We start from the raw sequence: 12,450 nt of genomic DNA, 5'->3' as shown, positions 1-12,450 counted from the left end.
CCAATTTTATTACCAACATTATCGCTTTTATTGCAACTCTGAAAGACTGAGCAGATAAATAAGCATGCACTCAAACCTTTTGGCCTGTCTGAAAAATAGAGGCCTTTTAAAAATATTCATAACAAATTTTCTTTGTTCCTCCTGCACAAAACTGATGTCAGTCTTTCTCCTTTTATAGCACCAAATGCTAACCCAAGGAGCAGGTAATCGCAAGTTCAAATGCACAGAGTGCGGCAAGGCCTTCAAATATAAACACCATCTGAAAGAACACCTGCGAATTCACAGTGGTGAGTAGCAGAGGTGCTGGAGCTCACATTTGCATTTTACTTAATTAGGGGAGTTTTAAAAGATTGTTTAAAATTTACACAGTCCTATCTGTAGCTTTTTGGACCTATCCATTTATTTCATCAACTCTGTGTGCCTGATTTGTCTTCATGAGACTTAGGGTACCACCAGTAGCACTGTCTTATAAAAAGAAGCAGAATGCTTACACATCTTAAAAATTACAAATGCTTTGATTTATTATAAAATCTAGAGGCTCCTTTTTGTCCTTTTAAAACTGCTTCTCCAGAATAAATATTCTTGAACTGAGGAAAGTCAACTGGCAAATTCTGAAGGATATTAATTTTTGAGACCTCACCATGAAAAACAAGGGTGAAGAATTTTGGATAAGAGCTATGTATGATAAATATTCCCTGATTCCTGAGGGGCATGGATCACAGAACAGAATCCTACCACTGAGATTTCCTCTTTATAACCAGTTTGATAGCTCTGCCAAGCATTTTATTATCAAATTGGATGCTATTCAAAGGACTGGTTGGATTGGTAGAATCAATGGAATCTCCACAAAGTTGATTAAGGCCATGGCTACACTTCCCTTTAAATACCGTGACATCTTTATTGTGCTATTGACCACACATTAATCTGACACTCTGTTTAAATACGAGGCTGGGCCGGGCGCGGTGGCTCAAGCCTGTAATCCCAGCACTTTGGGAGGCCGAGACGGGTGGATCACAAGGTCAGGAGATCGAGAACATCCTGGCTAACACAGTGAAACCCCGTCTCTACTAAAAAATACAAAAAACTAGCCGGGCGAGCTGGCGGGCGCCTGTGGTCCCAGCTACTCGGGAGGCTGAGGCAGGAGAATGGCGTGAACCCGGGAGGCGGAGCTTGCAGTGAGCTGAGATCAGGCCACTGCACTCCAGCCTGGGCGACAGAGCGAGACTCCGTCTCAAAAAAAAAAAAAATAAAAAATAAAAAATAAAATAAATAAATAAATAAATAAATACGAGGCTGCCGATGGCAAGACAAGATTTGGGATCTCAGCCGAAAAAGTCATAGATAGCCCTTACCTTCCACTGTGAACATCTTGGATTATGTCCTCCCAGGGTAGATAAAGCCCAGAAACAGTTATGGTTACATAATTCTAATCTAAGTACCTAGAATGTAGAGGTACCTCATTGTGTTCCTTTCATTTGGTTTCACAGATTCTTGTCTTGGTAGACAACTGCAATTGTTACCTAATCAAGGAAATGTAACGTTAATTTTAATTATCATTTTAGGTGAAAAACCTTACGAGTGCCCAAACTGCAAGAAACGTTTCTCCCATTCTGGTTCCTACAGTTCGCACATCAGCAGCAAGAAATGTATTGGTTTAATCTCTGTAAATGGCCGAATGAGAAACAATATCAAGACGGGTTCTTCCCCTAATTCTGTTTCTTCTTCTCCTACTAATTCAGCCATTACCCAGTTAAGAAACAAGTTGGAGAATGGAAAACCACTTAGTATGTCTGAACAGACAGGCTTACTTAAAATTAAAACAGAACCACTAGACTTCAATGACTATAAAGTTCTTATGGCTACACACGGGTTTAGTGGCACTAGTCCCTTTATGAATGGTGGGCTTGGAGCCACCAGCCCTTTAGGAGTTCATCCATCTGCTCAGAGTCCAATGCAGCACTTAGGTGTAGGGATGGAAGCCCCTTTACTTGGATTTCCCACCATGAATAGTAATTTAAGTGAGGTACAAAAGGTTCTACAGATTGTGGACAATACTGTTTCCAGGCAAAAAATGGACTGCAAGGCTGAAGAAATTTCAAAGTTGAAAGGTTATCACATGAAGGATCCATGCTCTCAACCTGAGGAACAAGGAGTTACTTCTCCTAATATTCCGCCTGTCGGTCTTCCGGTGGTGAGTCATAATGGTGCCACTAAAAGTATTATTGACTATACGTTAGAAAAAGTCAATGAAGCCAAAGCTTGCCTCCAGAGCTTGACGACTGACTCAAGGAGACAGATCAGTAATATAAAGAAAGAGAAGCTACGTACTTTAATAGATTTGGTCACCGATGACAAAATGATTGAGAACCACAACATATCCACTCCATTTTCATGCCAGTTCTGTAAAGAAAGTTTTCCTGGCCCCATCCCTTTGCATCAGCATGAACGTTACCTTTGTAAGATGAATGAAGAGATCAAGGCGGTCCTGCAGCCTCATGAAAACATAGTCCCCAACAAAGCCGGAGTTTTTGTTGATAATAAAGCCCTCCTCTTGTCATCTGTACTTTCTGAGAAAGGAATGACAAGCCCCATCAACCCATACAAGGACCACATGTCTGTACTCAAAGCATACTATGCTATGAACATGGAGCCCAACTCCGATGAACTGCTGAAAATTTCCATTGCTGTGGGCCTTCCTCAGGAATTTGTGAAGGAATGGTTTGAGCAACGGAAAGTGTACCAGTACTCAAATTCCAGGTCCCCATCCCTGGAAAGAAGCTCCAAGCCGTTAGCTCCCAACAGTAACCCTCCCACAAAAGACTCTTTATTACCCAGGTCTCCCGTAAAACCTATGGACTCCATAACATCACCATCTATAGCAGAACTCCACAACAGTGTTACGAATTGTGATCCTCCTCTCAGGCTAACCAAACCTTCCCATTTTGCCAATATTAAACCAGTTGAAAAATTGGACCACTCCAGGAGTAATACTCCTTCTCCCTTAAATCTTTCTTCCACATCTTCTAAAAACTCCCACAGTAGTTCATACACTCCAAACAGCTTCTCTTCTGAGGAGCTCCAGGCTGAGCCTTTAGACTTGTCATTACCAAAACAAATGAAAGAACCCAAAAGTATTATAGCCACAAAGAACAAAACAAAAGCTAGTAGCATCAGTTTAGACCATAATAGTGTTTCTTCCTCATCTGAAAACTCAGATGAGCCTCTGAACTTGACTTTTATCAAGAAGGAATTTTCAAATTCAAATAATCTGGACAACAAAAGCACTAACCCAGTGTTCGGCATGAACCCATTTAGTGCCAAACCTTTATACACAGCTCTTCCACCTCAAAGCGCATTTCCCCCTGCTACTTTCATGCCACCAGTCCAGACCAGTATTCCTGGGCTACGACCATACCCAGGACTGGATCAGATGAGCTTCCTACCACATATGGCCTACACCTACCCAACTGGAGCAGCTACTTTTGCTGATATGCAGCAAAGGAGAAAGTACCAGCGGAAACAAGGATTTCAGGTAAAGAGACAAATGCTTTTTCTGCTCTGAAGAAAAGAGATGGTAATTATACTGATTATGGGCATGTAGGAAAAAATCTTAGTGAAAAAAACTCAGCAGAAACGGAAGAGTTTGCTTTAACATGAACCTAAAACCGTCAGTGAGCTAGAAAAATGGATGAAACAGTGAATCACTGTACTCTAAGCACATTTGCTTTAAAAACAAAAGGGATAAAGAAGAAATTAATATTTATTTTGAGATTGATTTAGATGGACTCATCTGCTTTTAGAATTACACATTGGTGACAGTATTTGGTAGGACTTACCTAGGTGCTAGAAGTTAAAGTTTATAACTGTCACGTGCTTTTAAAGATGTGCACAGGACAGGTGTGATGACTCATGCCTGTAATCCCAGCACTTTCAGAGGCCAACGAGGGTGGATCACTTGAGGTCAGGAGTTTGAGACCAACCTCGCCCACATGGTAAAACACCATCTGTCCTAAAAATATAAAAATCAGCTGGGTGTAGTGGTGGATGCCTGTAATCCTAGCTACTTGGGAGGCTGAAGCAGAAGAATGACTGGAACCCAGGAGGCTAAGGTTGCGTTGAGCAGAGATCGTGCCACAGCACTCCAGCCTGAGAGACAGAGCAAGACTCTATCTCAAATAAATAAATAAATAAATAAATAAATAAATGTAAAGATGTGCACAACTTGCAATAATACATATACACATTTTAATAGATACTTTTGTTTTACACAGAATGGTTTATTTTGAAGAGTATTTTTTAAAATGTCTTCCATATTTCACATGACCTCTTACCAAATCTTCAAAGTAGTTAATAATTATGCTTTATCAAATAGGAAAGCAGGTATATTTTAACATTATGCAGCATATGATCTTTGTTTGCAAAATAGGAGCATAAGTAGCCGTCCACCTCTGTAACAGCTGTTCCAGTATTCTAATTTACAGTACATCTGCCCTCTTTGTAAATGTATTTAAGCCTATTTAATCTTCTCTAATATTAATTAGTGCAAACATAGTCTAAGAAAACTGAACTGTGGGCTAGCAAATGGAAATGTATGTTATCATGCACGTTTGCACTCCTTTGGATCAAGACAAAATAAATATCAAGAAATTTAATAATTTACTGATCCACATTCATTATTGTTCAATGCTGAAGGCTGTTTTAACATAGAACATTGATAAAAAGTGTTATTAATATTCCCTATTTCAAATTAGAAAATTAAATATAAAAATATAGCTTGAGGCCTTTGGTTGGTAGACATACATTTAAATAGATTGCATAATAATAACATTTTGTACCTAAATATAAAATTCAATTAAAATCGGGTTTCTACAGCTACAGATCATTTCTAGAGTTAAGCACACTGGAAAATACACAAATTTCAATGTTAAATTTTCATTTACGGGTATTTCTAGGTATAAAGCAAATGAAGGATTTTAGAAAAATTTGTTTCTCTCACCTTCAGAGTTGACCGTTTTCTGTCCTTGAAAAACAAAGAGCTCTACCTTCCAGAGCAGAGAAGTTTATATTTTTGTTGCAGTGTGAGACCTCATATATTGTTCATGGAAAAGGAAATTGTTTAACTAGATCGATTAGTAGCAAGCACTTTTGAGGTTCTCCAAATGTCAGCCTATACAAAGTTGTTTGGTGTAAGCACAAAGAGAAGTCACTGTATTGAACTGTGTGATTCTATCACAGGGAGAATTGCTTGATGGAGCACAAGACTACATGTCAGGCCTAGATGACATGACAGACTCCGACTCCTGTCTGTCTCGCAAGAAGATCAAGAAGACAGAGAGTGGCATGTATGCATGTGACTTATGTGACAAGACATTCCAGAAAAGCAGTTCCCTTCTGCGACATAAATACGAACACACAGGTATGAGTGACTTTGCCTAGCTGATTAGAGCTTCCCGGCCTGCTGTACATTTCATAATATTTAATGAGCACACTTGTGCAACATAAGATGTAACATATGCTGATACCTTCAACAAGGAAGAAATAATGCTTTTGCCGAGCTCGGGAGGACTTTTTTGTTGCCTGTTTATTGGATCATTCATGTATTTATGAGTGTGCTTGTCTTAATATCTTTCCAGTTATTCTGTAAACCAAATTTGGAAATCATGTCAAAGGGACAGTCAGATGGCCAAGGCAATGAAATGGCTCTACACAATCAGTTATTGAAAATATCTTCAAATTCTTAAGTTTCAGAGCTTAAGATGAACCTAGATATGTAAAAATCTAATAAGAAATTCAGACAATAATACATTAGTTTCATCATCCAAAACACCAAGAAAGCCATAATTTAGGGGTAATTTTGTTTGTTTGTTTTTTTTAATTAGCCACATTTTTTTTTTTTTTTTTTTTTTTTTTTTTTTGAGACGGAGTCTCGCGCTGTTGCCCAGGCTGGAGTGTAGTGGCCAGATCTCAGCTCACTGCAAGCTCCGCCTCCCGGGTTTACGCCATTCTCCCGCCTCAGCCTCCCGAGTAGCTGGGACTACAGGCGCCTGCCACCTCGCCCGGCTAAGTTTTTGTATTTTTTAGTAGAGACGGGGTTTCACCGTGTCAGCCAGGATGGTCTCGATCTCCTGACCTTGTGATCCGCCCGTCTCGGCCTCCCAAAGTGCTGGGATTACAGGCTTGAGCCATCGCGAATTAGCCACATTTTGAAAGAACTAAAAGCATTAGTGTCATAAAAGAAAAGTAATAGATCAGATGAGCTACTTGAAACCACCTATATTTGGAAGACTGAAATCAAACTTTCTAAATTTTAATTAGTATATTTCCAAGTCATGCATTACTAATTAGCAGCAATTACAAAGAGTTGACAAGAAAACAACCTAATTCTTCACTATGAGTAGAGAGATAGTGGGTTAATTTTTGAAAAGAAAGATGAAGGACCATAACGTCATTTAATATTACTTCCCACAACCCAAGATCTGCAGCTCTGTGGTCGAGCTCCACTTGCGTTTCCTCCCCGGCTCCATCCCCACCTCCCTGAACAACAGGGTAGCTGAACCTCATCCCCGCGTCTAGCCCATCTCCAACTCTTCTCCACTAGAAATTTGGCATGTTCTATTAGCCCTGGATTGGGGGAAAAAAAGTGTAGGATCTCAATCAAAATATTGGCAAGAGGAAATGAAAAAAATAGGGGAGTATAGGAAAACAACTCATTCTAAACCAGGAAGCCTAGTATCAAACATTTCAATATAGAGGAAAAAAATTAACCGAACACTTTGGGGGGAAAAGCTTTTTTGGGGAAAAGTGATGAAGAGGCACAGAAGAAAAAGAAAGAAGACAGAAAAGGGAATGTGAGCCAGGTGCAGCAGCTCACACCTGTAATCCCAGCACTTTGAGAGACCGAGGCAGGAAGACTGCTTGAGCCCAAGAGTTTGAGACCAGCCTGCACAACATAGCGACACCTTGAGTCTACAAACTATTTGTTAAAAATTAGCTGGACATGGTGGCTCAAGCCTATAGTCCCAGTTGCTTGGGAGGCTGAGGTAGGAGGATGGCTTGAGCCCAAGAGGTGGAGGCTGCAGTGAGCCGTGATTGTGCCACTGCACTCCAGCCTGAGCAACAGAGTGAGACTCTATCTCAAAAAAAAAAAAAAGGCGAAGGGAAAGTGAATACTTCCTGTCATATGTTGATTGCCTAGACACGTGGCACTCTTTCCTGTCACTGAAAACTGTCTTTGGGAAGCACTTGTACTCATCATTGGCCATTATTCCTCACTGGGCACGTGCTGGAGGCAGCGCAAGTGACCAGCATCAGCCTGAGCGTGTGGGGAGGGTTTTGTGAAAAGAACAAGGCTGATAAATAAGAGGGTTCTTACTCCAACCAATACAGTTTTCTTTTTCTTTAGCTGTCTGATAGTCATTGTTATTATTTTAAAAGTTTAATGACACCTTAAAGACAACCCAATCTAAATCCAAACAGTTTTTATACTTGTGTTGTGTAATTCAATGTTTGAAATATCAAAATTTTCTTTTAGCATAGATATTTTCTTTAGTACTAAGTGCTACTTAAGCATTTACAAAGTAAAGATATTTTCATACCTAAATTTTAGTTTAATTTTAATATTTTAATCAACCTCACATATATTTTGTATTCCATTATTCAGCTACAATAGGCACATCATTGAAGGCATCTTTCCCTCTCTGATTGGTTTTATTATATGACCATATGCAAACTCTATGATTTACTACACGGTGAGTGTACAACTTTTATTTTAGTGAGGGCTATCATACACATTGACATCCAGTCAATATATTTACTTCTTATAAATTAGAGAATTTTAACTTTCATAGGTCTGTAGATAGTTGAGAGGCCCAAAAGTTGACAAACACAAATATGCATAATTTATTTGAAAAATAAACTTCAGGCCTGATGTGGTGACTCACGCCTGTAATCCCAGCACTTTTGGAGGCAGAGGCAGGTGGATCACCTGAGAGCAGGAGTTCGAGACCAGCCTGACCAACATGGAGAAACTAAAATACTAAAAATACAAAATTAGCTGGGTGTGGTGGCACATGCCTGTAATCCCAGCTACTCGGGAGGCTGAGACAGGAGAATCGCTTGAACCCAGAAGGTGGAGTTTGCAGTGAGCCAAGATAACGCCACTATACTCCAACTTGGCCAACAGTGTGAGACTCTGTCTCAAAAAAATAAATAAATAAATAAATAAATAAATAACTTTATTTTTTAAAGTAAAAATAATATATTCTGCTCCTTCAAGATGTGAGAGCTGCTGCCTGGACACATTGCCTAGCAACAAGATGCTAATCATTCAATGGTTTCTCTAAACTTGTGATTAATTATCTTCCTGTTGGCTTTCCAACTTGTCAAGTTTCCAGCGTGTTAACTTTTTGGTCACTTGATCAAACATCTCATGACATTACTACTGTCAGTGTATTAGGTTCTATTCAAATCAAGTTCTTCATGAATTTTCTATCGATGTGATATATGTGGAAATTTAGTCCATGTTCCTATCCCAGTTGAACATGTGGGATAGTTCCTATCCCACTAGCCTTTCATTTGTTTACATTAAGCACTAGTAATATTTTGAGAATGCAGTAAGATGAAAATTTTAAGTGATAATTGTCTTGGGACTGATTGATTCTAAGGTTGGGAAATAAAATTGAATCATCATTTCATTATGCATTGATTATGAATGTGTCCTTGGTAAAGTGTGTTTGTGATATCTGTCTACAATTTTACATATAAAATCATTTAACTTAAGAAGGAAATCATGAGCTACTTATTCTTGGGACCCAGTGCTTTTTTTTGCCTCAATTTATTTCCTAGGCAGATACCAAAGTCATCATGCTTCATTTTTCTTACCAATGGCTTGTTGCTTGCTTGCTTTTCCTGGGACCTGGGACCAGGACAGAGGAGGGAAACACTATATAGATGTTGACTTCAACAGAATTAATTGTCACAAACAAGGACTGTGAAATTAAAAACTCTGAAACTCCTGTTAGGCACTGTCAAGAACTCGTTTGTATTCTACTAAAATTTAAATCTGACCTTTATTGAGTGCTTTCTCTGTTGAGACGTCATGGTAGGTGCTTTTTAAACCCACCTTATTTAGAAAAGTAATACAAATGTTTCTACTTTTGAGTAGATAAGTCTAAGTTTTAAATAAATTTACCAGTCAATTTTGTTTCTCAGTTATATGGTAATTTTTTTCATACCACAAACCTTTCATTTATTATTAAGTTCAGTTATCATTCTAGCTGTCAGGTGAATCACAAATCTAGATAGTAGAGAAAATATTTACCCTAAGAAAGTTTGATTCACTCAGTATCAATTTGGATGTTCTGAATCTTGGTCATGTGGAAACTTAATTCTAGGACATCTTGATTTGAATCAGGTAAACCAACAAAACAAGTTAAAAAGAGATGAATGTCCAAGTCAGTTACTATTTAAATTGAATTTATTAAATACTTACTACTGAAACTTCTGGAGATCAGTAGACTATTTAGTATAAGGCATATGTCAAAACTCTCACCTGCTCCAAGATTCTATCCTTTGTTTGATATCATAACCGAACATTTTATTTTTTCAGATTGTCAATTCATATTGCAGGATTAATATATGCCTATTATAAGCATACTGTTTCTTATCAAATGAGTTCTCTGAAAATTGAATGCCTATAATCAAGGCGTATCTCTAAGACAGACTGCAGTTTAGTGGGCATGCCCGAAGCATTGCTAACAGGCCTGGAAACCTGTAACAGAGAATGCTTGCTCTCTCTCTGACACTGCTCTGTGTTTTGTTGCTTTGGAAAAGAAAGCCATATCAACTGTAATGTTCATTCAAAATTATTCATACAGTCTCTCCCAGAAGTCAGCTAAGTAGTTGACCTTTTTGTGTTCCTGAGCTGATGAGACGTTAGTATCCAAAAGAGGTTGTAGAACAGTTTGCCCACGCACGCTGTAGCAACCAGAGCATCAGGAAAATTTTCGTCTACAATTTCTCTTCTCTCTATTCAGATTTACTACTTCCATGTACTCTGCTCCTGCTGCATGTGTCCTGCTTAGAACTTGAGAAATTATTGAACATGTATTAATGAATAAGAATAAAATGATCTAACATTACCTGAGTGCCTACTATGTGCAATCCTTGTGCTAAACGCTTTATATAAGTTGTCTTCCTTATTCTTTATGCCCAGTCTGGGAGTTAGGTCCCCAAATGATCTTCCTTTTACCTACCGATCCTGAGAGAAGTTAACATGCCTGAGAATGCACAGCCTGTCATAAACGATGGATGTGAACCCAGATAATCAGATTCATTTAACACTGCACCATCCTGCCCCTATGGATGAACTGCTGCGACTAGAAATATCTTATCCTTTCTCCTGATAGCTTCCTTTCCTTTAAGGTCCAAGTCCACACAAGAGAGACCAAATTCATAACATAATGACATGAAGTTTCCTGGGAGACAAAACCTCTTGTCTTTTTCCCAAATACACTTCTGCTTCCTCTTAAATCAACTTCCCCCCACGGTGTCTTTCCAAATTGAAAAGCATGCTATCTTTGCAGACTCTTGGCACTCCATTGGGATTCTCTGTTATCCAGTTTACCTCATTCAAAACATCTTTTCCAAAAGTTAAGGAATAGTTCTTGTGTGGTTTGAATTATACTTGCTTTCTTCAGAGTATCAGCTACCTTGAAGTAGGTTATTAGAATTGTCTTTATTTTCAGTATAAATGGTAGTCACCAACAAATATCTTTCTGATTTCCACTTTTCCAAGTTAAATAACTTCTTTCTACTCTAATATTGTACCTTACTACATTTATCATCACTAAATTTCTAGTGGACATTCCAGTTAAATAAAGACCATTAATGAAATAACATATCGAAGTCTACAGCATTTTTCTGAATAGTGGCATGCCCTGGAGGCATTCAATAACATTATCTAAAAATATATAATTACTGATTGAGATTTTTATATCACCATATAACTGAATACCTAAAGTGTGTAGAATGGGTTCCTAAACTTATAACATGACACTTAGCAAACGAAAATGGGGTTGGATCTGTTGGGTTTTAATTTAATTTGCTGAAATGCAAGTTTGTATTAGGAAATAAAGGACACAAGTTCATATATGTCACAGTGATCCATGGCACTCTACATGACACATTTCTGACTAACTCTGGAGCATCAGGCTGATGATTTTTTTTTTTTGTCAGTTCTATTTTGGAAATAAACTTTTAAGTATGGCAGCTATGGAAGGTGTTGAAGGCATTCCAGTGCTATTTGTGGCCTGGAATCAACCAGATGTGTTTAGGCTTGGCATTGGCTTTAAGTTCCAAACACTGGTTAGAAACTGCCTGGAATGCCAAAGGAAATACAGCATTCCCTAGCTGAAGAGTATTTTAACACTCAACAAGTGGCTGACATCTTATGGAAAACTTTAGAGGGGAAAACACTATTTGGAATTAGTTCAGCCTCCATGATATGCACCCTTATAATTTGTATTTTCTAATGATTTCTTCTCTGATTTTTATTCTTAGAATCCTATGACTGATAAGACAGTCTTGACATCCTCTTTCCTCTGTTTCTTCCACTCCCTCCTAACTTGGCAGTTTGCTCCCATTTAAGACCTAAAATCCCCTTTCAAAGCAACTATCTCATGATGTAACAAGCAGAGGATATAAATGCCAATGCTAGCGATGATGCCATCTTTATCACTTTTGTACAAGTCTTTGTTTTAAAAATGTAAGGAAGAGAATTACCTGATGAAAATATGTACTAGATCACTAGAAATGTCTTGTCGAATAGAACATTTTTCCAAGTTTTAAGATGAGACAATTAGCAATGGAAAACTTCCTCTCTGAGAATTTTCCTCCAGCAGCTTTCTAAGTTCTTCTTGTTTATTAACTGCATTGCATCAGCAAGCATTAGAAAGCCAAATTGTGGGATGGAAATGCATCTTCCTAACTCTCCATCGATTAGACCGGGGTGTGTTGATCTTTCAGGCATAAGCACACGCGCTTATGCCTGAGTCTGGACTCGCGTACAAAATTATTGGAAAGAGACTTCATGCAAAGACACTAATCACCCTGTCATCTTGTTCTTTCTCCCAGGAAAAAGACCACATCAGTGTCAGATTTGTAAGAAAGCGTTTAAACACAAGCACCACCTTATCGAGCACTCAAGGCTTCACTCGGGCGAGAAGCCCTATCAGTGTGATAAATGTGGCAAGCGCTTCTCACACTCGGGCTCGTACTCGCAGCACATGAATCACAGGTATTCCTACTGCAAGCGGGAGGCGGAGGAGCGGGAAGCTGCGGAGCGCGAGGCGCGCGAGAAAGGGCACTTGGAACCCACCGAGCTGCTGATGAACCGGGCTTACTTGCAGAGCATTACCCCTCAGGGGTACTCTGACTCGGAGGAGAGGGAGA

At 38.9% G+C, this 12,450-nt stretch overlaps 1 protein-coding gene across 4 annotated transcripts in view; it reads left to right on the top strand.

Moving 5' to 3' along the window:
- ZEB2 (zinc finger E-box binding homeobox 2) overlaps positions 1-12,450 on the top strand; it is a 132,738-nt gene that overhangs the window by 118,593 nt on the left and 1,695 nt on the right. For all 4 annotated transcript variants that reach the window (XM_015110057.3, XM_015110053.3, XM_028830674.2 and 1 more), the window contains 4 exons: positions 179-287; positions 1,563-3,532; positions 5,236-5,416; positions 12,133-12,450. The exon at positions 12,133-12,450 is cut by the window's right edge and continues 1,695 nt beyond it. In XM_015110057.3, the coding sequence (XP_014965543.2) occupies positions 179-287; positions 1,563-3,532; positions 5,236-5,416; positions 12,133-12,450 (2,578 nt within the window). The remainder of the gene's footprint in view (positions 1-178; positions 288-1,562; positions 3,533-5,235; positions 5,417-12,132) is intronic.

This window comes from Macaca mulatta, chromosome 12 (assembly GCF_049350105.2).
Source record: "Macaca mulatta isolate MMU2019108-1 chromosome 12, T2T-MMU8v2.0, whole genome shotgun sequence".
Taxonomy (NCBI): domain Eukaryota; kingdom Metazoa; phylum Chordata; class Mammalia; order Primates; family Cercopithecidae; genus Macaca; species Macaca mulatta.
This window is presented reverse-complemented; position numbering and strand designations above follow the sequence as displayed.